This window comes from Dasypus novemcinctus, chromosome 12 (assembly GCF_030445035.2).
Source record: "Dasypus novemcinctus isolate mDasNov1 chromosome 12, mDasNov1.1.hap2, whole genome shotgun sequence".
Lineage (NCBI taxonomy): Eukaryota > Metazoa > Chordata > Mammalia > Cingulata > Dasypodidae > Dasypus > Dasypus novemcinctus.
In genome coordinates this window covers 50486170-50513961 of record NC_080684.1, presented here as the reverse complement: position 1 = coordinate 50513961, position 27792 = coordinate 50486170, and the positions used below count along the sequence as shown (strand labels likewise).

General features: G+C 35.6%; 1 protein-coding gene across 2 annotated transcripts; it reads right to left on the bottom strand.

Moving 5' to 3' along the window:
• Positions 1 to 298: 298 nt before the first annotated feature.
• MDM2 (MDM2 proto-oncogene) lies at positions 299 to 24947 on the bottom strand. 2 transcript variants are annotated; one of them, XM_004479192.5, is made up of 11 exons: positions 24339 to 24947; positions 23527 to 23611; positions 20804 to 20878; positions 18484 to 18617; positions 16363 to 16412; positions 11576 to 11643; positions 11376 to 11472; positions 7878 to 8038; positions 5229 to 5384; positions 4477 to 4554; positions 299 to 2498 (listed from the first exon to the last, which is right to left on the bottom strand). In XM_004479192.5, exons 1-11 carry the CDS (start codon positions 24395 to 24397, stop codon positions 1923 to 1925), a joined length of 1539 nt encoding a protein of 512 aa, XP_004479249.1. In that variant the 5' UTR covers positions 24398 to 24947; the 3' UTR covers positions 299 to 1922. The 2 variants fall into 2 exon arrangements, with proteins under 2 accessions (XP_004479249.1, XP_004479250.1); XM_004479193.5 differs by having other exon boundaries at positions 23748 to 24687.
• Positions 24948 to 27792: the final 2845 nt, after the last annotated feature.

Sequence of the window (27792 nt, the reverse complement as noted above, 5' to 3'; positions counted from 1 at the left end):
GAGAAACCACAGAAGGCAGCCTTCAGTGTACTGATGCAAGCAAGGTTAGGGAACATAACATTTCCTAGTCCAAGTTAGCCGCAACATCATTCTCTCAAGCTCAATGCCTTTGGAGGCTCCCGACTGCAATCAAGCTGCCCAGTGATATGCTCATTTCCAAAATGCACAGGCATGGCTATTCCAAAAAAAAAGATTCAGACTTGTGCCTTTGATTACCCAAACAGATGATATTCAAATATGATTTCCATTTTAACATAACTCCCATTAACATGGAAAATTAGATACAATAATCTTGAAACAATTTTAATCATTTAAGTTTATTTGTAAATCAATAAATAATGTTATACTAAGCCTAAAAATTTAGACAATCAAGACTACATTAGTAATCATAGGCATTTACAATGAAATTCCATTTGCACATAGTTTTGTAAACAGCATAATCACTGCAAACATATACTCTGAATGTACATTAAATTATCTCATTTATACTCACTCTTCTTAGAAAGGATGTATTCTGCTTAGTTCTAGTTGGAAGTATCACAAATTCCAATTAGTTAAACTTTATTTGAGAATAGCTCTGGCTTAAGTACCAATACTTTTGGCCATCTGTTTTCTACTTATGTAGTATGTATACAGAGATAAGTCATGTGTGCATGTGTTTTTGTTTTTCTGAAGTCTATAACAATCTACTGCTAGTAAAAGACACACAAATTTGCTGTGTAAAATTATTCCTCAGTTTTAAACTCAGACTTCAGTTGATTTTACTGTCCTCAACCTGTCATATCCAAGAGAAAAACACTGGAAATTTAAATCAAAACTCAATTCCACTTGTCTAAAGGCTCTAAAGTATTCACACTACTTTGCTGAAGGACTCATATGTAAATATAAATCAATAAGTTAATCTACACAGTTTGAGGGCAATTTTATAATCCTATGACCCCTATCATTCTTGAAGTGATGCATATTTTCTGGATAATTTAGAGAAAAGGTGACCTTTCCAGCTATTTTTAAAATGAACAGTTCTTCTGTTTAATCTCTGAATTTATCCTTTTGAATTCACTGGTTTCTAAAACTGGTCTTAAGCAAAAGTCTGAAACCTGGGCAACTAACAGGCACTGTGTAACCCAGTCCAAGAAGGTACTTCAAAGTGGATTAAATTATTTTCCACTTAAAAGAAAGAATTAATTCCCACTAAATCCTGAAATTGTAATTTCAGGATTACAGGAAACCTGTTATCGGGATAACTCCACATTCTACTATGGAGCTTAAAAAAGCTGTCATGTGGGTAAACGATGGCTGTTCTCAAAAACTTCTCAATGGACATCATCACCACCACTTATCCCTTACTATACCAAAGAGGCTGGAGAACATATAGCACATTTTTATTTCTATAGCACCAAATATAACTACCTATTTCTTTTTTTTATCTGTAAAGAGAATTTTAAGAGGCTCTGAAAGAGCAACAAAACTAAAATCAGAAGATTAAGAGTATCTAAAATTTAAATATTAAATCTTTCTCACAAGCTTTCTCTCCTTAGCAGAAAGGTACTAAATAAGTTACATTTAAATGCCCTACTTACATTTTTAAAAAATCAGATACTTATCATTTAAAAGAAAGTGGAAATGATTTAAAACATGAGGGGTAGGAGTGAAGGACAAGCTATATAGCCAATTCAAATTACATTAAAACCCAAATATAAAATATAAACACAAGTGAAATTTTCCTGAAAGTAAATATTCGCCAACCCCCATCCCTCCCCCAAGTAGGTAAATTAAGGAGAAGCAATCTACATGGACCAAGTACTTTCTCACTTGATATATGTAAAAAAATAAAAATAAATTTCATGTTGCCAAAATAACTGTCTAAATTTTTAGGGTTATATAGTTAGAAATATATAATTATACTTTTACAGACAAGTCAACTAGGGGAAATAAGTTAGCACAATCATTTCAATTGGTTGCCTACATACTGGACAGGGCTTATTTCGTTTTTTTAGCTTCTTTGCACATGTAAAACATGCCATTAGATGCCCTGTTTTGCCATGGACGATGCAGCCATTTTTAGGTCGACCCTGGCAAATCACACAAGGTTCAATGGCATTAAGGGGGAAACTAGATTCCACATTTTCTTCTTTATCTTGTGTTTCTTCCCTCTCAGACTCTCTGACATCTTCTTGACTGCTATAAATGATGCTGCTAGAAGTTGATGGTTGAGAATAGTCCTCACTTTCTTGGGATTGGGAGGCTTGTGTGATTTTATCATCATTTTCCTCAACACATGACTCTTTAGAGTCGTTCACCGTCATTTTTCTGCAATCAGGAACATCAAAACCCTCTTCTACATGAGTTGAGTTTTCTAATTTGGCTCTCTCAGGTATTTTCCCTTTATCCTTTCCTTTATCTTCAGGAAGCCAATTCTCACGAAGGGCCCAACATCTGTTGCAATGCGGTGGAAGGGGAGGATTCATTTCATTGCATGAAGTACACTTCCAATAATCCTTCAATGAAATGACACAAGGTTAATTTCTGTAACCCTTTAATAACTAGTCGGAGCAAAGCTAGCTTGCAACTTCTATAGGTCTAAGGTAAAATACACCACACAGCTCAATTTTCAGCATTTCATGTTTTATATAAAACATTCAACATGTAGCAGATCTCCTCAAGTAAAAGACTAAGTACATTTTTCCCCCAGCCATACCAAGCTGGAGAATCCTAAAACTAAAAATGTTTTCGGTGTAATATTAACCATGTATCTAAAAAATTCAGGGACAAAGATAAACAGGATTAGTTCATTCTATTGAAGTATATTCTACGGATCTTTCCCTCGGTCAGGAGGCCCGTATCCATTCCGTTAGAGGCCCAATCCTGGATACTGTGTCTCAAGTCTACCCAATCAATCTAGATGAAACTTGCCTCTTAGAAAAAGGTTAAAACTCAGAATCTACTATACATTAGTACTGTCTTATTTGTCTGTCCTTTCCTGTATTATCTCTGTAACTGCTCACAGCTTCTTTCTTATGTGAACTTCTCTCCCAAACTTTTCTACCATGCAATCTGGATAACAAACTGCCCCACATCCCCAGCCTCTTTACTGACATTCTTATATCTCCTTGCTTTAACTGGTGGCAAGTGTGGGTCTTGCCTGAGGACAGTGTATACGTAAAACTTGCGATATGATATCCTTATCTTGCCCTGAATAACATAAGCATTTGTATATTGCCTGACAAGTTGACATAAAACGTTAGCAGTAAGAGTGGAGACTGTTCATTGTCCCACACTGGTTCTTCAAAGTTGTCAAAGTATTTCCTATGAAATGATAAAACCAAAACAAAGGTCTTGCAATGCAGGAGAAAGTGCCTCAACAGTCCTTATTGCAAGGTATATATCTGAAACCTATCACTCAACTTGAACTCAACTGAACCAAGTGGTTCCTGGAGTTATTTTCTAATATAACAAAAAATCTGAGGAAGATTTTTGCAACATCACCTTTTTTGCATTTGGATAAATTCTCACCAACTCAGGAAAGAAAAAATGGGATTTATTGTCTATCCAAACACAGTAACAGTCAATATTAAGAAAATTAAAGCAATAATACTCAGTTTAAAAAAACCGTAACTTCCAATTCCTAAAAAGAATCATATGAAATATGAAATACAAATGTTTACATCCTAATTTCTTTAATAGCCAATTCTACCCTATTCTCCAATATAGGTCAATATTAAAAATGTTCACATTTGACAAGACTGGCAGAGCGTGGTAATTATTAGCTAGGGTAATGAGTGCACTGGAGATATACTAAGCAGCTCTATGCTCCACATAAAATTCTCTATAATAAAGTTCTTAAAAAGTTTCTATTTAAAAAAAAGTTTATATTCCAGTGCATACAACTAAAAAATGTAGGTTATGTAGGCCTGGGGAAGGCATGCTAAGGGTTGTGGAGATTTTCTTTTTGGAGTAATCAAATGGTTGTAAAATTTTTTGTGGTGATAAACGCACAACATTGTGATTATACTAAAAGCCAATGATTATACACTTTGGATAGATTGTATAGTATGTGAATATATCTAAATAATAATGCTTAGTAATTGTGCAAGAAGAGCCAGAAAGAGCAGCTATGTACAGCACAGGAAACAAAGAGACTGAGAGATTGAAGCATTTTCTTGTTTGATTTTTGTTATCATGATTGAAATAATGAAAATGCTCTAATTATGACTGAAGTGATGGATACACAACTTTGTGTTTATACCAAATACCACTGATGATACATTTTGAATGAAGTGTATGCTTTATTAATATCTATCAGTAAAATTGATTTCTTTAAAAAAAAGTAGCAACAGATTCCAACACAAAAAAAGAAAAATGCCTTAATGCATTTAGACTTTATGCAAATTACCTCATTTCAGTAAGTAAACTAGATATATTTTTCTAATCCTGACCTCAGTGTTATTTTTTGGTTCCGTAAGAAAGTATACTTACAGCTAAGGAAATTTCAGGATCTTCTTCAAATGAATCTGTATCACTCTCCCCTGCTTTATATACAGTAACTCGATATATCTAATAAGACAAATTATCACAAATTACTAAGACAATTCATCACCTTTTTTCCTTCAGCCAAGAATATTCTTAATGGTAAGTCATAAACAAATAAATTGTATTATTGTATTTGAGAAATTCTGATACCAAGTTCAAAATGAATGAGTATAAAGAGGAGAAATGGAGGAGAGTGAAATCCTCACCCATCGCACTAAAAAGCCAATAGAATGTTTAAAATTAGTAAAGCAAAATAAAATTAAAAAATAATAAAGCAAAAGATTTAAGAAAAGTATTTTTAAAAAAATAAATATGGTGATGTTAAATAAAAGTAGGCACAGAAATATTTTTGAAAGCAGTCAAATCCAAGAAACAGATCTGGAAGTAATCTGACTTTGTGTTCATGTTTTAATTTCATAAAAGGCAAATTAATTTTTTAAAGGGGTGAAATGAATAATTTTTAAAAAACGAACAGGCCATTGTAAGAATGAACATTAAGACCTAGTGACTTCTTGGCATTTAGTTATGAGAATATAAAACAGACAATAAAGAACAACAAAAGGTTTATGTCCACAAATCAACATTCTAGTATGAACAAATAAAAAGGATTTACAAAATAATAAAATCCATATATTATTTCAATCTCAAAGTTAATGAATATGGACAAAGTTTAAAAATGTTAGAAGAAAAAAATCTACCTCATCATCGTCATCTGAGAGTTCTTGTCCTTCTTCACTAAGGCTATAATCTTCTGAGTCAAGAGATTCAACTTCAAATTCTACACTGAATTGATCTGAAACTGAATCCTGATCCAACCAATCACCAGAATGTTCACTTATACCAGCATCAAGATCCTAAAAGAAAAAGAAAAAAGAAAAAACCTGACAATATATATTCCATCGTGTCTTCTGTAATGGCGTCCTAACTCATCCTCCTCAAATCCATCTTGCATACTGACACGAGATTAAGATTCAGGTTGTTACTACATTAATGGTATTTCCCTGTTCAAAACCCCATTACAAAAGGAAAACAGCCAAAGCCCTTGACATTTAAGATACTAAACAGTATGCCTATTTAACATTTTCATTTTACCTCCAATTACATTCCCTCTCTGCTAAATATGGACAATCCAGCCAGATCTACATTGTTTCCTAAACCAATCTTGGCATTCTGATAACTGGAACAGCAAAACAGTTTCTAAATTCTACTCTCCCTTTTTTGGCAAAGCCTCTGTCAAGGCAAAGGCTCTTTGGCCTTTATTTACTATTAATATATTATTGATACCACATAGTCTCACACAAAAAATATGCAAATCATAATTTTGCATACATTTCCCATTTTAATTATAAGCACTTTGAGAGTTAAGACCATGTTTTAAGCAGCTTTATACCATTCACAGAGATTGATCAAATGCTAGCTACAAGACAATTATAAGATTTTTTCTTAATGAATTTTGAGAGTAATTTCCTTTGAAGAGCTTTCAAACTTAATTTTTTAAAAATTATTTTTAAAAATCTGTATCTGCTTATCTGATTGCTCATCTTCTAGGGCTTTAATAGTATAAAAACATTATTGTAAGATCTTGGTCCCAAATCTTTGCTGTCAGTAGCTAAGGTTAGGCACATAAACAAAGCAAAAAGAGCCAAAACTCCTAGAACTGGAAAAAGTTCATGGTCTAGCAGTCAGGATACTGACACTTATTCTACTACTTCTTCATCTATAAAAGGTATTTATAGTAAATGATCCCTAATATCTCAAGCATCTATAAAAAAACAAATCAAGTGTATTATCTTACAACCACTGAGGGTCCCCAACATTTGAAAGACTGTTTTTAGGATAAAATTTTGGCTAAAGTTCAAAGAAGAATGGCCTAGGAACTTCTAAATACTATATTTTTAAAAAGCATCAGACAGGCTTGATCTGGAAAGATTTCAGACTTTGTAATCAGAAATCCCTAGTTTGATCTGAATTCCATTTGTGCAAATATTAGTTGTGGGAATCCTAGACAAAAATTACTTAAAAACCCCAAGACTTAGTTTTCCTATCCATAAAATGGAGTTTGAGGCTGCTGAGTTGGTAAAATATGATAGCATGATGTGAAGGGCCTAATATAGAGCTTAAAATATAACCTTAGTTTCCCAATTTATTAAACCCAAAAGAAAGAAAAGATGAGAGAGGAATATAAGTACATTTCTTTAACTCTACTGAAACAACAAGAAGTTAGGGGTTTTCCCTTCATAAATGGTAAATGAAAACACCAAATGACGACTATGGCATTCTCCTATGAAGTAAAATAGTGGGGGGAAAAAATGGCCTTACTGAAAGCTTTCACAACTAGGAACTAAGCCTGAAAAACAACAGATTTTTAACAGACAAGATTTTTATAAGAGAATAGGATAGGACTATCAAAAGGAAAAAAATACCCTCTACCTTGATTTGATAACAAATCAGCATCTTAGTTACAAAACAAGCAAAAACAAGGATTCTAAATATCATTTAGCTAGAATTCTGACAGAATTTAATGAAAACTGTAATGAATTGTAGTAGTTCTATTTTTAAAAAAACATTTCTAAGAAATAATAGTAACCAAACATGAAGTCTGTGTACACATGCCCAATTCTAATAACATTTTTAAGATAAATGTTTAACAATTAAGAAGCAAAGATCCTATTTATCAAATATTCTTGTTAACAAAAAAGTTTTTACCAAATTTCTTTCACTGATATCTCTTAGGAATTTTACTCCTGGCTAAATCTCTGGAATTCTGTATTCATAATCAGAAATATTCTCCCACCATTCATGCAGTAACATACCCACACTTTACAGTGTTAGTAAAGAGACCTTACCTGATGTCTAGACCCATAACAAAATTAAGCTCAGACTATGACTTATTTGCTGATGGCTATATTTTCACTCTACACATTCAAGACAAATTTCCCTTAGAACCCTAAGATTCTAACTGAATCAAATTTTTATTTTATTCCCTCATTTAAGTAAAATTTCCAAACTCTCCGACTACTCTACACTCCAATTTCTTTCCATTTACTACTAATGAAGTGACTCACAAAGAGGCATTAATGACAATGAGTTACTGCTACTAATTTTACCATCACACCCTAGTGCAAACTCCACTATCTTCCACTTTTCTCCCCAATCTAGGATTGGGTGTAGGGGAGATCTTTACTACAGTTTTATTTAAAAGGAAAATTTACTATTATGATTAGCAGCAATCTCATATCATAAATGTGCATTCTACCTGTTAATTAAAATCTGTTAATAAGATTATCTGCTTATTAGGATTTCCAGAATTAGATTCTTAAGTCTTGCTTTATTTAAAATAAGATTACCGGATTTGATGGAGTCTCTGTTGATTCACTGCTACTGGTTCTTTCACAACATATCTCCCTTATTACACACAGAGCAAGGCTTTCATCAAAGGAAAGGGAAATACTATCCGATTTGTGGCGCTTTCTTTGTCGTTCACCAGTTAAGTCATCTGAATTTTCTTCTGTATAAGGAAAAAAAGTTAGTCAGATGGCTGTTTTGTAATCTATTTAGAAATTGTGCCATCTTGAGCACCTATTTGTAGTAACTTTAGTTTCAATGATATTAAACAAAAATTAGCAATTACTACAAACATTTCAAATCACTAAACAAAACTGGTATTCCAAAGTCAACACTGTGTCATTGGATCTGAGAGTTACAACAGAGCACTATTATTTTTAAAAAGTACTTTAATCTTTTAGAACTCTACAAGTCACAATTAATTAAATCCAGCTAGAATTACTAATCAACTAATCTCAAATTTCTGTCAAGATCAAACGTCATGATTTAAGACTTCATCCTTTTATTTTCTGAAAAGAACCAAAAGTGTTTCATTTATTTAAAAGGTATTCTTAATGTTTCAATATCCTTCAGTGCCCTTTATTTTCAAAAGAAATCAAAACTGCTGAAAGTTGTCCATTTTATTTTAAATAAATTTATCTCTAACTTAAAAAGTCAAAATGTTCACCAATCTGTCAGGAATATAAATCAGAGCCCCACTTTACACCAGACATAAAAATAAATTCCAAGTGGATTAAAGAGCCAAACATAAAGAACAAAATTATTTAAAAACCCCTAAAAGAATATTCTTCAAATACTGGGGTGGAGACATGACATAATACTGCACAGCCCTCAAGAAAAGAAACTATCAAGATTAGACTAAGTTATGGTTTACAAGACAAAATAAAGATCATCAACAAAGTTAAAAGACAAATGTCGACTGGAAGAAAATATCTGCAACATGTAAGATAGAAAATGGTTAATATCCACATTATATAAAACCCACCCACAAATCAAGTAAAACAAAGAAATCTGATTCTTTTTTAAAGTCAAAGATATTAAAAGGCAATTCATAAAAGAAAACCATGAAAAGTGATTACCTACTTCCTAGTGATCAAGTAAATGCAAATTGAAATGAGACAGCATTTTAAAATGAAAGATTATCCAGTATTAAGGAGGATATTAGAGAAACGTCATTTTATACACTTTTGGTAAGGGTGTAAAATAGTGCAACACTTAAGGACAATTTCTCTATCCTAAGTAATTATTTAAGGGGATATGTACAAGGATAGTTACTGCAGTCTTATATATAAAGAATCTAATAGGGATATGGTCCACATGTCTGAAACCAGTATGACTCTCACATCTTTGCTTACTCAGTTTCTCTCTCTTGACCTACCTAGTCAGAAGTCATCACTTCTTCCTGTGAAATCCCAAAACACTCTTATATCCTACACTCTTAAGTATGTTTGTGTTTATTGTCACAACTAGATCACAAATTCTTCATGTAAGTTCCTAATCATTTTTGTATCCCCTATAAGAAAAGGTAATCTTGGTTGAATGCACTGGAAACCTAAACCATGCTATGCATCCATATTTTTGCCTCCATTAAAAAAGGTTTGGGGCATTTTTCTGATTATTAAAGTAATATATTACTAACAGAAATATAAAGAAAACAGAAAAATAAAAAGAACAAAATGTAAATCACCTGTAATGCTACCAATGAGAAAAAACTATTAACATTTTAGTGTAATAACATCCCAATTTTTATTTATTTAACAATTTACCTTTTTTTAAAAAAATAACATTTGAATCACATATTTATAATTTTGGGGGTGTTTTCCTGAATGAAATCAAGAACCTTTCTCCATACTATCTAATATTCTTTTACTTTATTTTTAATGACTGCAGAATATAACGTCCATCATAGAGGTTCATATCCTGTTCAGCATAATTGAAACATTTAATCCACAAATTTAAGCACCTGCTTTGTGTCTGGCAGAGTGCTCAGGTATACAATAGTAAAGAGAAGTCAGCCCTCAACTCTGCCTCCAGAGGGAACTTTCATTCAAACATTTAGGCAACAGAAAGGTAGATAATTTATAGGCTGCAATAAGTACTATGAAGGAAATACACAAAGTACTAAGGAAAAGAATTAGAAGAAGGGAACTACTTTTCCGGGTGTTCAGGGATGAACTCTCTGAGGTCACATTAAAGTAAAACAGAAAAATATCAAGCCTTGCAAGGCTGAGATAGAAGACCTCCAAGTCAAAAAAAAAACTGCATAAAGGTCTTAGAGCAGTCAAGTGTTTGACTTGTCTGAGGAATCAAACAACCAGTATGGCTGAAAGAGTCAAGGAAAGGAAAAAGGCAAAAGACGAGGTTAAAGATCTATCAGGGCCCTGGCCCTGTAGGCCAAGGTAAAAAGTGTGGATTTTATTTGAAGGCCAATGGCAAGCACCAAAGTAACTAAGTGACATAACTGAAATTACTTTTTACAATATCTTTTGGTACTGTGTGAAGGAAGAGAAAAAGCAAGAACAGAAACAGAAAATTAGAAGGCTGTTGTAGTGTTCAGATAAGAGATGACTATGGCCCGGAGCAGAGAGACAGCATTTTCTATTGTCAAATATGATAAGTCTTCAAAGATTTAAAAATAAAAATAAATACTACAATGACTATCTCTATACTACATATAAATCTTTGAATTTCTGATTATGTCTCTAGGATAGAATCATAGAAGTGGAGTTCCTATCCAATTTTTTTTTCTTTCCCTTTTGCTATTCGTTATTCCTATTGATATTCAGAGGCGTTTTATATAATAAGGATATTAGCTCTGTCAAATTTCAAGTTAATATCTTCAAATATGTTGTCATTTTTCTCACTTATCTTTTAAATACATTTGGAATTCATTTTGGCATAAGATACAGATGCAACTTGGCTTTTCTCCCAAATAATTAACCATTTGTTCGAGTCCCCTGTATTTATAAGATATCCTTTGGCCTTCCTGCCCTCCACCCTCATGTACAAGATTCTATTCTGGGTTTATATATTCTATTTCACCTGAACCATACAGTTTTTTGATGATTTTCATCAAGCAATGGCTTCCTCCTCCCTTATTTCTCAATAAAAATGTTCTCAGCTATTTTCTTTACCTCTTCTTCATTTCTACAATTCTATTTACCTTCTTTATTTTAACTCAATGATATGCTTTATCATTAAAAACAATTTTTAAAATTTATCTGCTAAAGTGGCTAATAAAAATGGCTACAGTTTATATCCTTTACTATAATATCTTAAAAAATTGAGAGCCGGCTAACTACAAACTCCAATGGGGCAGAGCAACCAGAAAAGATGTTGCGAAGAAAACAATTTTTAAACCAAAATAAAATATAAAAAGGAACAAAACCCAGAAATTGATCTAAACCAAAAAAAGTGGAACAATTTAACATTAAAGCACTAACGTTATTAGAGAAAGAACAGCAAAAAGCTATCTGAATCTGCCAAATACTCATACACACCTGTCTCACTAATTGCTCTCCTTCTAGATGAGGTAGTTGGTCTAGAAATCAAATGTGAGGATGAAGGTTTCTCTTCTTGCAACTCTTGCACAGGGTCCTAGGCATTCAAGAAAGACCACAAAGAAACAAAATCTTTAACATCAGGAAGCTAAGAACTATTTGTTTTAAATAATCTTTCCAATAATGCAATTAAAGATTACCTTTTGATTGCTGCCATCTTCAAGGTGACAACTGTTTTCACTTACAGATGTGCCTGAATCTGATGGTTCTAAAAGAAAATAAACACACAATCACAAATAGGAAAGGGTTATTTAATAGATATTAGTCCTAGATAAATCCCTTAATTTAACCTTTCAATAAACATTAAACAAGCACCTCCCAAGAACCAGTCCCCATGCTAGAGAATGGAGATGTAAGTAAGTAATTCAATTCTAATATAAAAGATACATAAAACAGTAATTATAAAAATATAATAAACACATTAAAAGAAGTATTTTAAAATAAGTTAGTGGAGAAGACAGAGCAATGATTATTTGCCAGGGACAGGGTAAGGTATGAACAGCAAGGAATCAGGAAAGATTTCATACAAGAATACATGAAAGTAGGGCTAGGAAAGGACCAAGGAAACAAAGTGAAAAAACATCAAGGAGTGAACTAATAGTGCCTATTAAAGGGAGCTGCAAGTAATTTATTACTACTGGAATGTACGCAGGGCCAGATTATAAAGGATCCTGTGTGTCCTGCTAAATAGTACCAGGATGTCAACCAGCAGTGCTCATGCCATGGTTCCCACATCATGCATTCTTCCCAGCTGATACTCCAGAATCTAGACTGAGGCAGTGTTCAGCCAATCACCAAAAAAAGATTTATTCCAAAGAGAGAAAATTTAATTGCTATCTCAGAGCAATTACTTTACCCAGAGAATAAGGAACTGCTAAACAGTAATTTTAAACAGAGGAGTGCCATATCACTTTGGACAGTAACTGCAAAAATACAATTGAAAAAGCAGTAAAGCCTAAACTAACACATGGAAAAAGATCAATTCCAGAGAAATTAAAAAGGCGAAAGTCAGTAAGACCTGATATCTGATATGCTAGGCAAGGGAGAAAGAAGTCAAGGATTCCAAGATTCTACTGTAGGTAAATAAATAGGTGGTAAAAAAAAACAGAAGTTTCAGGAAGGTAAACAGATTTGGATGGGAAGATAATGAACTAAAGTGACTGAGAGTCAGTCATTCAGACAGACAAGATAAATTTACAGTTGGACGTATGGACCTGGAGCTTATGTCAGAGCTTTAGATGGGATATATAGTTACTGCAACAGTTTGATGGTTATGAATTCCAAAAATAGATATTGGATTATGTTTGTAATCTGATCTGTACCTGGGAATGACTGAGTTATGATTAGGGTGTTGAATCCCCACCCTAATGGTGAGTGGGGACTCACAGATAAAAGGCATGGTGAAGAACAGAGTTGAGGGCTTTTAATGTTGAAGTTTTGATTTTAGAGTTTGATGCTGAAGACTTGAACTGGAGTCCCAGGAAGTCAGCATGCAGAGCAAAGAGAAGCCAGTCCCAGGAAGGAAGGAACCTTGAAGCCAAAGAAAAGCAAGCCCCAGGACCATAGGAACCCAGGAAGCCTGAACCTTCACAGATGTCAGCAGCCATCTTCCTCCAAATAACTTTGCTGAGGGAAGTAACTTATGCTTTATGGCCTGGTATCTGTAAGCTCCTACCCCAAATAAATGCCCGTTATAAAAAACCAACCAGTTTCTCGTGTTTTGCATCAGCACACCTTTGGCTGACTAATTCAGTTACCCAAGAACATAATCAAATGTCCTTTATATTAATATTTCTTAAACTATAAAGTTATTTGTTTTCTTCTACATATAAAATAGTGGCTCTCAAGGGTCAGTACTATCCCTAGGAAGGACAGTCATCTTAACAGTGAGGTCATGCCTGAGCATTAACATTTATAACTATTATTGTAAAAATATTTTTTCATTATATTAAGGTTCAGGAATCACATTGATTTTCTTAAGTTGTACAAAAATAGGTTATATTACCCAGGAATTTCATTTTAGTATAATAAAATATATGTTACAAAATATATGTAATAAAAAGGAAGCACTGGGGAGTGGAGGTAGCTCAAGCAACTGAGCACCTGCTTCCCACATGGGAGGTCCTGGGTTTGGTCCAGGTGCCTCCTTAAGAAAAAAAAAAAAAACACAAAACAACTACAAGGAGAACAAATGAAAAAACCAACTCAGGGAAGCCAATGTGGCTCAGAAGCTGATCGCCAGCTTTCCACCTTTCCACATGAGGTCTGAGGTTCAATCCCCAGCCAAATAACTCAAAAAAAAAAAAAAAAAAAAAAAAGGGAAAGAGAAGCACTGGGAGTGACAAGTATAAAGAAGGTTTGCAGTTAATTCTACTAACCTGAAACTTAAAGATATTCAGAATAGAATTAACTCAAGCAATCTTCAGATTACCATCTCATTAACATAATTTTCCTTGTACTCTACCAAAGGTTTGTTTAAATGAATACATCAGGGATACATATGGAAACAACTCAAAATATCACTATATATACTATAGCTGTATTATTTTACTTGCTATCATTTGGTTTCATAACCGAGCTTTAAAACAATAAAATTTTAAGACATGGACCTAATAATTACGTTTATTCTGATAAGATGGTGATGCCTTTTTCTGGGCCTTAAATCCTAGATTTTGAACATTAAGTATTTAAACACATTTTGACCAAACACCATTTTAATAAGATTGTACTGTGTGATGCAGAACGCAAACCTGAATAGGACGGGACATGGAAATATAAACAAATGACGAGTAAAAAGGCATTAAAGCAACAAAATCTGAATACGGAATAGTAGGGATACAAGGAAGTAATCAATTTATTCTTGGAACTAAACAAGCCTCTGAGAGCAATTCTTAAGTGTATTCAAGGATGAGCTTTTGGAAGTGGACTTGGCCCAGTGGTTAGGGTATCCATCTACCACATGGGAGGTCCGTGGTTCAAGGAGGCCCGGGCCTCCTTGACTGGTGTGGAACTGGCCCACGCGCAGTGCTGATGCGCTCAAGGAGTGCCCTGCCACGCAGGGGTGTCCCCCATGTAGGGGAGCCCCACGCGCAAGGAGTGCACCCCGTAAGGAGAGCTGCCCAGCCGGCAAAAGAAAGTGCAGCCTGCCTAAGAATGGTGCCGCCCACACGGAGAGCTGACACAACCAGATGATGCAACAAAAAGAAACAGATGCCCATGCCACTGACAACAGATGTGGACAAAGACGACGACGTAGCAAACAGACAGAACAGACAACTGGGGCGGGGGGATGAATAAATAAATAAATAAATCTTTAAAAAAAAAAAATGAGCTTTTAAGAGGTCTGTGGTATGCTGGAGCCAGCCACCTGTATTTGAATAGACCATACATTTCTTCCCAAAACCATGTGTGTAGTCTGAAATTGGTCATGGTGGGAAAATTTACATCTTGGAAATCAGCCACCACTACAAATGGGGCTCTCCCCACCAGAGAAGCCAGTTTTAAATATTTACCAGTACACCACTTTATTTGTGCATTTTTCAGGGACGAGAACCCAGTGTTTTCATCAGATTATCAAAGGGCTACATGACCCAAAAATAACCAGTTTAGAACTACAGTCCAAAAGCAGGGAAGTAAAATCCCACTTACCCACACACAAATTGATAAACCAAGTTTTGTCTATTACCAAAACAGAGAGTCATCCTTTCAAATGAACCTACTTGCATATCTATTATTAATGCTTTTCAGTACATTTTATAAGGTTTGATTATGCCCCCAAAACAAAAGCTTTTGAAATTATCTACTTTTCAAAACAAACCTTAGTTCTGACACTGCAAGGCTGAAATGGATATACTTAATTTTACATTATCATAAATCTACATGAGAACCTTAGCATTATGTTGTTTATTTTATATGTGTCCCTTCATGTTAAACGTATCATACTCCTAAATTGTCCATCAGTGGATGAATAAACAAATCATGGTATATCCATGCAATGGAACATTACTCAGCCACGAAAAGGAATGACGTATTGATACATGCTACCACATGGATGAACCTCAAAAACATTAGGCTAAGTGAAAGAAGCCAGACACAAAAGGTCACATGTATGATTTCATTTATATGAAATGTCCAGAACAGGCCAGAAAACAGATTAATGGTTGCCAGGGACTGGGAAAATGTTTTGGAACTAGAAAAGCGTGATGGTTGCATAACACTGTGAATGTACTAAAAGCCACTGAGTGGTTAATTTTACATTAAATGAATTTCATCTCAATAAAAAAAGCTGGGAAGAAGACTTGGCCCAGTGGTTAGGGCATCCGCCTACCATATGGGAGGTCCGCGGTTCAAACCCTGGGCCTCCTTGACCCATGTGGAGCTGGCCCATGTGCAGCGCTGATGCACGCAAGGAGTGCCGTGCCATACAGGGGTGTCCCCACATAGGGGAGCGCCATGTTCAAGGAATGCGCCCTGTAAGGAGACCCGCCCAGCGCAAAAGCAAGTTCAGCCTGCCCAGGAATGGCACCACACACATGGAGAGTTGACACAACATGATGCAATGAAAAGAAACACAGATTCCCGTGCCGCTGACAACAGAAGATGCGGACAAAGAACAAGCAGCAAATAGACACACAGAACAGATAACTGGGGTATATCCACGCAATGGAATATTACTCAGCCACGAAAAGGTATGACGCAGTGATACATGCTACCACATGGATGAACCTCAAAAACATTAGGCTAAGTGAAAGAGGGGAAGTGGTGAGAAATAAATCTTTAAAAAAATAAAAAAAATAAAGTTATCCTACTGTTATAATCCAAAAAATAATAAAAGCAACTGTTAAAGAGATTAACAATTATAAAATGCCTACATGCACATGTATTTTTTAAAATGTGTTTATGATATATGTTTATGGTATTAACTTACCCTGCTGATTGACTACTACCAAGTTTCTGTAGATCATTGTATATATTTTCCTTGTAGGGAGAAAAAAAAAATCAAGAAATGTAGATTTTAAAATAAAAATTTATTCAAATGGATTTAACCAAACTTTTAAATGCATATTAATATAAACACTACAAATACTCAAAATGGAATTTTAAATCACTGCGTTCAAATTTTGTTTCACCAGCAACATTCTAGGCCCTAAAGAGGGCACACCATACTAATTAGTAGCACAGTGATTACACAGAGCATCTTTAAGTAATCATTAAAGACTTCCTAGCCCAAAGATACCACATCTCCATTTCCTGAAATGTGTTTCATTTGGACTTTACAAAAAAAACAAGGGCCGTAACATGTATGAAGGAGATTGTTAGCATAATTATTTACAAACAGAAAAGAAATTTTATAGCATTTTACTTAAAAGTAGTATGCCTAAGAAATTGGTGACTTGTGCAACACCTGTTACATAGGAACTTGACTATACTCTTGACTTTCATCAGCCTTGGTCCAATCATTGAAGGGTTCTTCTTTCTTGCTCTTACACTTTATTGTATGTGAAAGCAATACTTATCCATTCAATAAATACAAACAGCACTTTGTACTGAGTATTGCTCTTGACAGTGGGGAAAGCAAAGAATGAACCAGAAAAAAATATCTGCTTTCATGCAGCATATATCCTAGAGTAGGGAGACAATCCATTTATTTCAGTATCATGGTACATATTTCTTTTTAAATGATTTTAGAGAATGTTTATTGGTCACAAGGTATCATTTCTAATTCTCAAGGTTAAGACCCCAATTACCTCCCTTCCCTGTTGAAAATGGTGATACAGCAACTTAAAACTCATGGAAAACAGTATTCTAACCATATTCTTGTTTAAGTCAATAATTTCCCTAATCTTCAATCTCTCAACATATTAGAATTTAGATCAAAGATAATTTTAAGATTAGCTTTCAATATCAGAAATTATATACCTCCAAACATTATAAGACCCAATAGTCAAATGGTGCAAATATCACATCTATAATTTATAAAATTAAAGCTTACATAAAAATATTCCAAAGTCAATTACAAAATGATGATATAAATGAATATTAGAAGGGGTTTGAAAACAGAAAGATGCTAACTTTTGTGTTAAATTAAAAGTGGTATACAAAAATGTTCACTTACTAAAGTACACATTTGTGCAAAATACAAAAAGGAATGTTAAATATCTTTCAACAACTTTTTCCTACTCTTCTTGGCTTTCTTTCCCTAATGTTCAATGAGTATATACTGTGTTTACAATAATGAAGTTGTTTTACAATTTTAAGATATTTCATTTAATTACCATCTTTTTAGCTATAATGTTATTAAGCTATTAAAATCTAGTTGTTTCAGCTGAAAACTATCCATCGCATTTATTAAGATATGCATCCTAAGATTCAACCACACATCAACTGTTATAAACCAAATGGGACAAGGAATTTCAGATTAAATAGAAAAAAGTCTTGAGTTCTCAGAATTAGTCTGGAAATGTCACCCAAACATTAAGCTGTTGCTGTAATAAAAAATAACAAAGAAAATTATCTCCAAAGTAACCAAGGCTCAAATTTAAACCTTTAGCACATGGTGGTATAAAGACTGTCTTTTAAAGTGACAGCAATAATTCTTTTTTTCCTTATGAGGTACTGGGGATTGAACCCAGGACCTCGTACATGGGAAGCAGGCACTCAACCACTAAGCTACATCTGCTCCCCAGTAATAATAATTTATAATATATAGTAACTATAGCTAATATTTGAATTTTTTTTATGTGCCAAATACCATACTTTTTACACAGGGTCTATATATAACCTGACACCATGAGGGTATTTACAGTAACCCTATTTTACAAATAAGGAAACTAAAAATTAGAGAGGCTAAGTCAATTTCCCCAGCCACACAGCTACTAAATGACTAAGGTAGGTTTCAAACTCAGGTTTACAAAATTCCAGACCTAACATTCTCAAGAAATATATCAAATTAACGTTAGCATTATATATGCTATAACAATTCTTCTCTGACAAAAGGATATGAGGGTAGAGATGAATTGAAATGTTTGCCCATCTGGCAAGAACTTACCTGTGCTCTTTCACGGAAAAGCTTGGCACTCCAAACAAATCCCCTAGAAGATCATTTGAACAATATACAATATGTTGTTGCTTCTCGTCATATAATCGTTTGGCCATAATATACTGGCCAAGATAAAATATAACCTGAAAGAGAAATATAATTTCTGAGCATTAAAGAAAACCAAATGTTAGTTTCAAATACATTCAATATCTTCCCTTCTATCTCAAAGGTAGAATAACAAACATTCTGCACTCTTAAAAAAAAAAAAGCTGCTTTTTAAACCTTTTCCTTTCAATACAATGAAGCAGAAATACTGTTTCTCTAATTTACTTAACTAAACCTTAAAATGTGAGGGTGCTTTTCTTACAGACTAGTTCTGCCCAAATACCTAGGTACTACATACTTAAAAAGAAGGGAAAAGGCAGCAAAATGCAAAATTGCTGATGGCAATAAAAAGTTGCAGAATCAAACTTCCAAAAACCACCAACTAAAATATGACAGTGACCTGGAGCCATTTAATATTTAGTCACATGTACCATAGACCTCAAGAGCTTGAGGTGGTCACAAAGAAGAAAACATAAAAATGACAAACTACAACTACACAACTGTTTGGGAGAAGTCAGTGAATGAAATGAGTCCTCAAAGATGCCAATATAATGTATAATATTCAAAATAATGACCCTGAATCATTAATATTCTGTGTGCTCCATAAGACAAAAATGCAGACATTACATTTTGAGGTATCTACATACAAACCTAACTAACCACCACCTAAATTTGCATGGCAAATTATAGTTTAAAATGGACTTTCACAAATACTTTCTCATTTTTCTGATACTTCACAGAATTATTACAGCCGTTAAAAATGAGGTTAAACAATTTGCCTAAACAGAGCTAAGCTGGTATTTGACCCCAGATCTTCTGATCCCTAGTCTAGTACTGTATTACCCAGTACTAGCTTTCATCACTCTCCCGTATGTCCCAGAACAAAGATCCTAGAACCTAAAACTGCGTCATACAATATATACATTACTGTTATATGGTTTAGTATAAACATGCTAATAAGTCTTTTGGTGGCCTTGATCAATTTTCTCATTTCTAGAGACTACTAAATTCACATTTTTCTTTCCTTAACTGATTATATAATGACAATAAAATCAATCCTAAGTTAATAGCCCTAAAAACACCACTTAACTGGACACTTATATAAGCAGGCACTGTCTAGGCACTTAACTGATTAAGCATGCTTTGGACTTAACATTCCTATGTGACTACAGATTGGAGAGATGATTGCCAAAAAGTGAGAAAGGAAGAAAGACATGAACCTAGACTTCTTCCATGAAACACCCATTAAGGAAGTTTATAAAAATGTAGCTGAAAAGGAAAAAGGTATGGAATCTTCCTGCCCCACTATTCTGATGAAGGTAGGGCACTTTAGTGTTTTAAGCAATCTGAGTCCCAAAAATTAAGTGGGGAAGATGGAGAACAGGCATATTTCACTCACACTGAAATTATATCTAAGATGGCCCAAAATCATGCTTCTGTGCACAAAGTTATAGCTAAATAAACACACTGAAATGTTCTATTCATATAAATAGAAACTAAGTTCATGAGGCAGCTCCTCTCTGCACCAGAAAGACCAGTGAACTCATATATCTCTAATGCAGAGATTCTATCTGGGATCCCTGAAACCCCAAGAAGTACCTGGATAGAGCAGAGACCATTTTTTTTTGGATGGGGGGAAAAACGTCTTTATTTTCATTAACTTCTAAATCTAAATGAAATTTAGCTTTTCCTTCAATTACAAATGCAGGCAACAACCACAATAGTATGAACAATACCTGTAATTTTGGCACCAATAAAAATCACAAGTGTTTTCATATTATACTATGCTTACTGCAAACATCTCAAAATATTTATATACCTATTTCAAAACTTTAATGTTAATGAAAAAATATATATTACAAATTTGACTATTTTGATAGCTGTATTTTAACATAATTTGTTTCCTTTGAAATCCTATGTATTTTATTTTGTACATTTAAAAACAATTTTTTTTAAAAAAAGGGAGGGTCATAGGCTTTACTACTTTGTCAAATGGGCTCCAGGGCTTCCCTTGGTCTCTGAGTTCCTAGCTAAGAAATTAAGTTCAATTACAACTAGAGTCTTCAGTTTTAAAATATAGCTCAAATTACAATACTTAATATTGCTGCTTATTGAAAATCCATCTACAGCAAATGTCTCCCCCCCTTCGTCATAAAAACCGTAAGTATGGCTATACATAACCAGCAAGACATTAGTTATCTCCTTATCTTCAAGTTCAGCTTACCTCTTTCATTGTGTATGTATCTTTTTGTGCACCAACAGACTTTAGCAACTTTAACAGCAATGGCTTTGGTCTAACCTATAAAGAACAAAGAGTTGCTATTATACTTTCCAAAATTATTCCAGAACTATGAGCCCACAGCAAACATGTCCATAAAGAAGTTCAACAAAGACAGAAAATGCTATTTCACATGGTCAGACCTCAAAAAACAAATCATAGTGTTTTTACTGAATGTAATAGACTATAAAACTGAACACGATAAACCACTAAGATATATGGGGGAAAATTCTGGGGGAGGATCTAATATTAAGTAAATATCATTGCTCATACCAAGGCAGTTGACTTTTTTTTTTCCTCCAGCTATTGCTTTCATCTGCTTACAGCATCAAACATGCAAACAACTATCAATGGAATACTCAAATAAGATTCCTATAAAGTAGTTACAGAACAGGTAAGGTTCCTAAAGGTTAGAAACCTTAAATAACTATCCAAGCTGTAGTGGTTAATTAAGAGTAGATCTGAAACTGGAACCCCTGTCCCTCATTTTTGTCCTTCCACATAAATACTGCCTTCTTTGTTGCTTTACATTTAACATATCTACTAGAAAAACATCTACTGGACGTCTACTACACACCAGAAACTGCTAGATATTGTCGGAGTAGGAGGAGATGACAAATAAGACATGTGATCCATGTGTGAGAAGCCAACCAATGAGATCATTCATCAGCAAACTTCTTCTGTGGCCACACAGAAAATATTTTAAGTGCTGTGAGCCAGACAGTCTGTCACAACTACTCAAGTCTACCCATTACAGCACTAAAGCACAGACCATATGCAAACTAATGGGAATGGCTGCATCCCACTAAAACTTTATTTACAAAAATAAGCAGCAGGCCAGATTTAGTCCACAGGCTGCAGTTTGCCTGACCCTGATTGAGAGGCTTAAGTGCTATTGAGAAAATAAATGGCAAAGGGAATGGATGTAATGTGCTCTTGCTCTCATCTCTCCCTGCATGTTGATGCATCGAAATCTGCAAAACTCAAGTATCTTTACAGCTCACCACCCTACATGCTTTGCCTGATTTTGAGATCTGACAGCATCCCAGTTTAGTATGTAACTCTCAAACCAGATTTAAGAAAACTGCCTACTTCAATCAAACTAACAAACATTATTTAAAAACTAAAGAAAAGAAACCACAAATACAGAATTGAATCATTGTCCTGATCATACATTTATCATGTGCTTACATATGCACTTAACTTTTCCAGTTATCTAAAGAATGAATTCCCTCAGAAAATAAAAATTAATTTTTTTCTCCTGAAATTTGATATTGTATCAATTTCAAGTTACATGAAATAACTTCAAAGTAAAAATATGCAATGAAAGCCACTAGTTTTTTATTAAGACTTAAAAGCATATGTATTATAAGGAGAAGCTGCTGTGGCTCAAGCAACTGAGCTTCTTTTTACCATATGGAGGACACGGGTTCAATCCCCAGAACCTCCTGGTTAAAAAGAAAAAGGTATCCCAGACAGGAGCACCAAAAAAAAAAAAAAAAAAGACATGTATTATAAGAAAACTACTATAAAAAAGGCAAACACCATTCTTAACTCTACATTTAGGAAAAAAATATATTCTGGATAAAGGAAGATCTAGATGTAAAAATAGAAAATACTAATAGAAAACACAGAAATATATTTGCATAATCTTGTGATAGGAGGTCTTCCAAAGCATGCTATGAAATTCAAAAATCATAAAGGGAAAAAATTTTAAAAAAATTTCAAAAAGGTGACTTCATAAAAATTCAAAAGCTTTCACTGGTGAAGGACAGTTAATTGCAATTTTGTAACAGATAAAAGCTAAATACACTTGATAGAGTACTAAAAATTGTTAAGAAAACTACAATAAACTTAAAAGAAAAACAGGAAAAGCCAGACAAACCCCTGAAGAAACACAAATGATTTAACAAATTAGAAGATGCACAGCACTTGAGGAAATACAAATTTAAACAGTCACATATAACCCTCAAAAAAGTGGGGTGGGGAGAATTAGAAGACTGAGAATATTCAGTGTTCCCAGGAGCAAAAACTGTTAAATCTTTTGGCTACCAGTACACATCAAATCTGTATATCCTTTAGAATCCAGGAGTTCTACTTTTATAAAATCTTCCTTACAAAAATATATGCATAACATTTGTGTTAAGGTACATGTACAAAGCAGCATAGCACTCAAAAACTAAAGACAATTTAAAAATCAGTAAAGAAATAAATAGGATAACATTTAAAACACACAGTGAATGTATGTGTGGGAAGGCACAGAAAAAAATCTAAAAGGATACATGGGACAGAGGGAAGACTGGAATCTTCATTTACTTTATACATCTCTGTAATGTATAAATGCTTTACAATAGACTGAATTGTGTGATATTTAAAAATCATTTTAAAAGTTAGAGGTCAAAACAAAACAAAAAAAAATCAGTCACATAATAAACCTAACTTCAGCATCCATGCTTAAGAATATTTTGGAACACATTTTAAAAACCCACTGGGTAAAGGGTTAACAAAATACTGTTTCTTAAACTCTGCAGCTATGCCTGTAATGCCAGAATTTAAACTAAGTACATAAAATTCCATTTAAAGAGTAATGTTAAAATTGGGGTCTGTGAATTTGGTTGATTACCCCATAACTTTTTTTTTTAAGTTACACTGGAGAAAAAAACACCAACCAGGGTCTCTTGTTCCGAAGCAGGAATCTGTGAGGTGCTTACGGCACCATCAGTAGACACAGACATGTTGGTATTGCACATTTGCCTACAAGCAGGAAAAGAAAAAACAAATGAAACTTGAAATAACGTTAACATCTCTGAAAGAAAAAAGCAAAATCACAAATAAAGAGGATAAATGATGCCTTTATAAAAACTAAAGCCATAAGCAAGTCGGTCCTTACCTGAATCAGTGTAGAAAAGTGCATATGTCTGTGAACACAGGTATTTCAAATCTCTAGTGAATACAGCCGGGAAAAGGCAAGGTTTAAATAGCCCCAGCTGGAGACAAGTCAGGGCTTAGCTCCTTTTTCAGCAGACTCGGAACGTGTCCGAACTTGACCAGCCCAAGAGGAAAAGCTGAGTCAACCTGCCTTCTGAACCAGCCCAATCTCGCCCAGACAGCACACCGATCAAACAGGCTAGCGAACAGGCACCTGTCATTATTGAGACCCCAGCCAGAAGGCATCCTGACGCTCTGCTGCCCCCCGCCCACGTGACCTTTACCCCAGCTTCCCGCTGAGACCCCCGCCCCGCCCCGCCCCGAGCGCGGGCCCGAAACCCCGCCTTCCTCCCGGACGCCACTTCGTCTCTTTCCAACAAACCTCCACAACCCACATGCCCCGCGCCCCTCACCATTAATAGCACAAAGGCTGACCGCCAGAACGTCGGGGGGGGGGGCGGGGGGTGAGGCTGGAGAAGAAAACCAGCTGGAAGAACCAAGTCGCAGACCAGACACAGGCTTAACTATTTCTGGGCCGATAACTTCCCCTTACCATGCGGGGTTTTTCGCGCCTGGAGCGGGGGTCTTTCGAGGCTCCCCAGTTCTGTTCATGGGGCGGGCGGAAACCCGACGCCCCGGGCCTCGGCAGCCATTCCACTCGCGCGGCCCAGGCCACCGGGGCGCTTGAACGCACCAGGTCCGGAGAAAGAGGCTCCGGACGACAAAAGCGTCGGAACCTCGGTCAAAGGGTTTAGGGCTGCCCCTCAGGGTCGCCTTCTTGCTCCATTCCCTTTCCAGTCACACCGGGCCACACAAGCCCCAAAACGAGCGCAGACCGGGGCAGTTCCCCTCCGGCGCGCGCCCCCTGCCGCCCGCGAGAAGCGCGCCGGAAGCGGCGGCCCATCCGGGCGTTTGCGCGCACGCGCGCTCTGGCCCCGCAGCCTCCGCCTATTGGGGAAGAACCTTCGGTTCGCGCGTCCGGCCCCGCCGGCTCCGTTTAGGGGTTCTGAGTGCGCGCGCGTCCTACCGCCGCCACCGCCAATGGCTGGGAGTTCGGGGTACTAGGCATTCGCGGACCGAGGCCCGAGGCCTCTGCGGGGGGGGCAGCGGGGTGGTCGGCTTGCGCCAGGGGCCGGCACTCGCCCGCCAGCTCCCTTGGGATGGAGCTCGGCCCCACCCCTGCCGCCCGCCTGGGACTTCTCTGCCCGTTGCAAGTGTTTTCGTCTTTCGCGTGTTTACACCTTCTGATGCGGTGGAAACTGCAGGCAAAAGGAAATCTAAGTATCACTGCTACCGAAAATAAAAACCAAAATTAACAGCTGTGTGATATATTCAGCCTACACTGCCAGTCCCTGGAGTTGTGTACGAATGAGAGTTATTTTAAGACTCTTTTTTTAAAGCTAGATTTAAAATTGCCCGTAGTATAGACTTCAACACCGGTGCATAGACATGTTCTGTTTGGACACTGGTGGTTATGGTTGGAGAGTGGAGAATAAGGTTACTTTTTACTTGATCCTTTAGAATGTTTGGGTTTATTTTAGCCACGCATTCATTAGTATTAAAATGTATGTTTGTAGATAGTGGGCACTCAAATCACTGATAATCCTGAAAGACTCATCTACTTTCCTCTTTTAGCACACCTGCTATTTCAAAAATAAACAAGGACCACACCCCTCGTCTTTTGACACTATATGAAAGAAACTCTTGTGGGGTGGGAAAAAATGTGAGCATAAAGAGATATATATACAAGTGACTGAACAGGTATGTGCTGTAGGCTCAGATACATTGTGTGCCTTGAAGGATGGTAAGATTCAAATAAAAATATTCCAGGCACAAAAAAAATAGTATCGAAAACATCCAGAAGTGAAATATATAGCAGGGTTGTTGAAAAAACAATGCATCCATTTGACTTGCATCAAAGTAAAGACAACGAAGTCTTAAGAACTTGGAGTCTCCTTAAATGCCAAGCCAGGGGATTTGGGGTTTGGATAGGGTGGGAGTGGACAGAAACTCAGAGTGTGTAAAAGGATGACTTGCTTCAAACTGATTTAACAGGACCGCCAAGAGCAGACTCAAGTTTCAAACGGTTGAGCCAACCCCCCTCAGGCACTCTATGTTATGAAAAATTCTCTTGGCAGAATTATTAGAGCAGAACTGATAGGATTATTCCTTTTTTAATGGGACCATAAAAAAGGGACATAAATGGAGGAAGAGATTGTAGATTTAGAGTATTGGGGAGAGAGGAAGAAGGATAAGGCAAGGTTCAGTCTTTCCAGGAATTGTTGAAAACTTACTGTGTGTACCAATCACCCTCTGAGACCCCAAGAGGTGAACAAGTCATACTCTCTGCTGATGATGGAATCTAACAGGATGGCTACCAGTTTCCAGCCAGAGGGTATAAGGATAGTGCTGATAAAAATAAGTCTGAAGGGGATAAAAAGTAGGTTTGTTCAATGGTAGAAAATGTGGACCCAAAGCTTAGGGCTGCAATGAGAATTTCTGAGGTGACAGTTGGCTCAACATTTAAGAACTATGAGTTCTCAAGGGAGAGAAAAGACCAGGCCAGTTTAAAGCAGCAGAGCTAGGTAGAAACAGCAAAGGAATGAGAGAAAGCCTTTGAAGACCAACCACCTCGGGAGCATGTAACGATGTCTTGAAAACCAGAAGAGTCAGTTTATGATAGTGAGTACTGCAGAAGTCAAAGAAAATGAAGAATGAGAAAGTAAACTTGATCTGCTCACTCTAAAAGCAGTAGCTATTGTTTGTGACTTTGTCATTAAGAGAAATAAGTGTGCACCAGCTGCTGTTGTTTCACATTCCACGGTTATTCTTAATCACTTTGCACTTTGTTGTGCTCACTCAAAGCAATTCTAGGGGCAAACTTCTGTTTAATTTTTAGTTAGTATTATTCTTAGCACTTTTTTTTGTTCCAAGAGATACCTTGAGTATCTTTATATTCTTTGGGACATCAACTCTGCAAACACATCCACAATAGATGATCCTGGTCCAAGGGCCACTTCATAGTTATATTAATGACTAATGGCGACTGACCAGTGTTTAAAGAATGGTGGGCAATAAACAAGACTTATCTCAGAAATGCTTAGAATGCTGAAAGTGTCACAATATTTGAGACCATCTGAAATTGCAGAAATAGCTCAAATTCCATATATCTTTCCAAATGTCTAGAGATGAATAGTGTTATTTTAAAAGCAAAATACCAACAAATGGTGAATATAAATACAGGCTTTCCTGTTTTAAAAATTAATCACCTAAGTTTTTGTTTATTTTTGACAAGCTTAAATATTCAGAAACAGTTACAGCACAATCAGTGCCCAATGTCACCATTGCTCAGAATTCACATTTATCATTTTTACTTCAGATATACTGAAACAACGAAATATGACAAATAAAATTGAGGCTTCTCCTGTTTTCATTCTTAATCCCTTTCTCTTCCTTCCTTGAGGGAGTTATAATGATCAATTTGGTGGATATCCATTGAGTCCATTATTTCATACCTTGACCATAAATTTATGAATGCATAAACAAGTGCAGTAGGCTAAATACCCACAAGAAGAATTATCAGATCATAAATTATTATGTCTGGTAGCCAGTTTCAATATCTAGTAGTAAAAATTCTCCTTATCTTTTTCCGTTTTGTTTTTTGTTGTTCTTTTTGGATATCGCATTTAAAATCAGTTTGTCTAATTCACAAAAAGAACCTTGTTGGGGTTTTGATTTAAATTGCATTGAACTGGGTAGTAGCTGTGGCTCAAGCAGTTGAGCACCTCCTTCCCACACAGGACATCCTGGGTTGGGTTCACAATGCCTCCTAAAAACAAAACAAAACAAAAAAACAATCAATAAGCAAACAAACATTAAAACCAACTTGGGTTGCTGATGTGGCTCAGTGGTTGAGTTGTCTTCCCACATATGCAGTCCTGGGTTCAATCTTTGGTCTGGTAACTAAAAAAAAAAAAAAAAAAAATTGCATTGATAGATTAATTTGA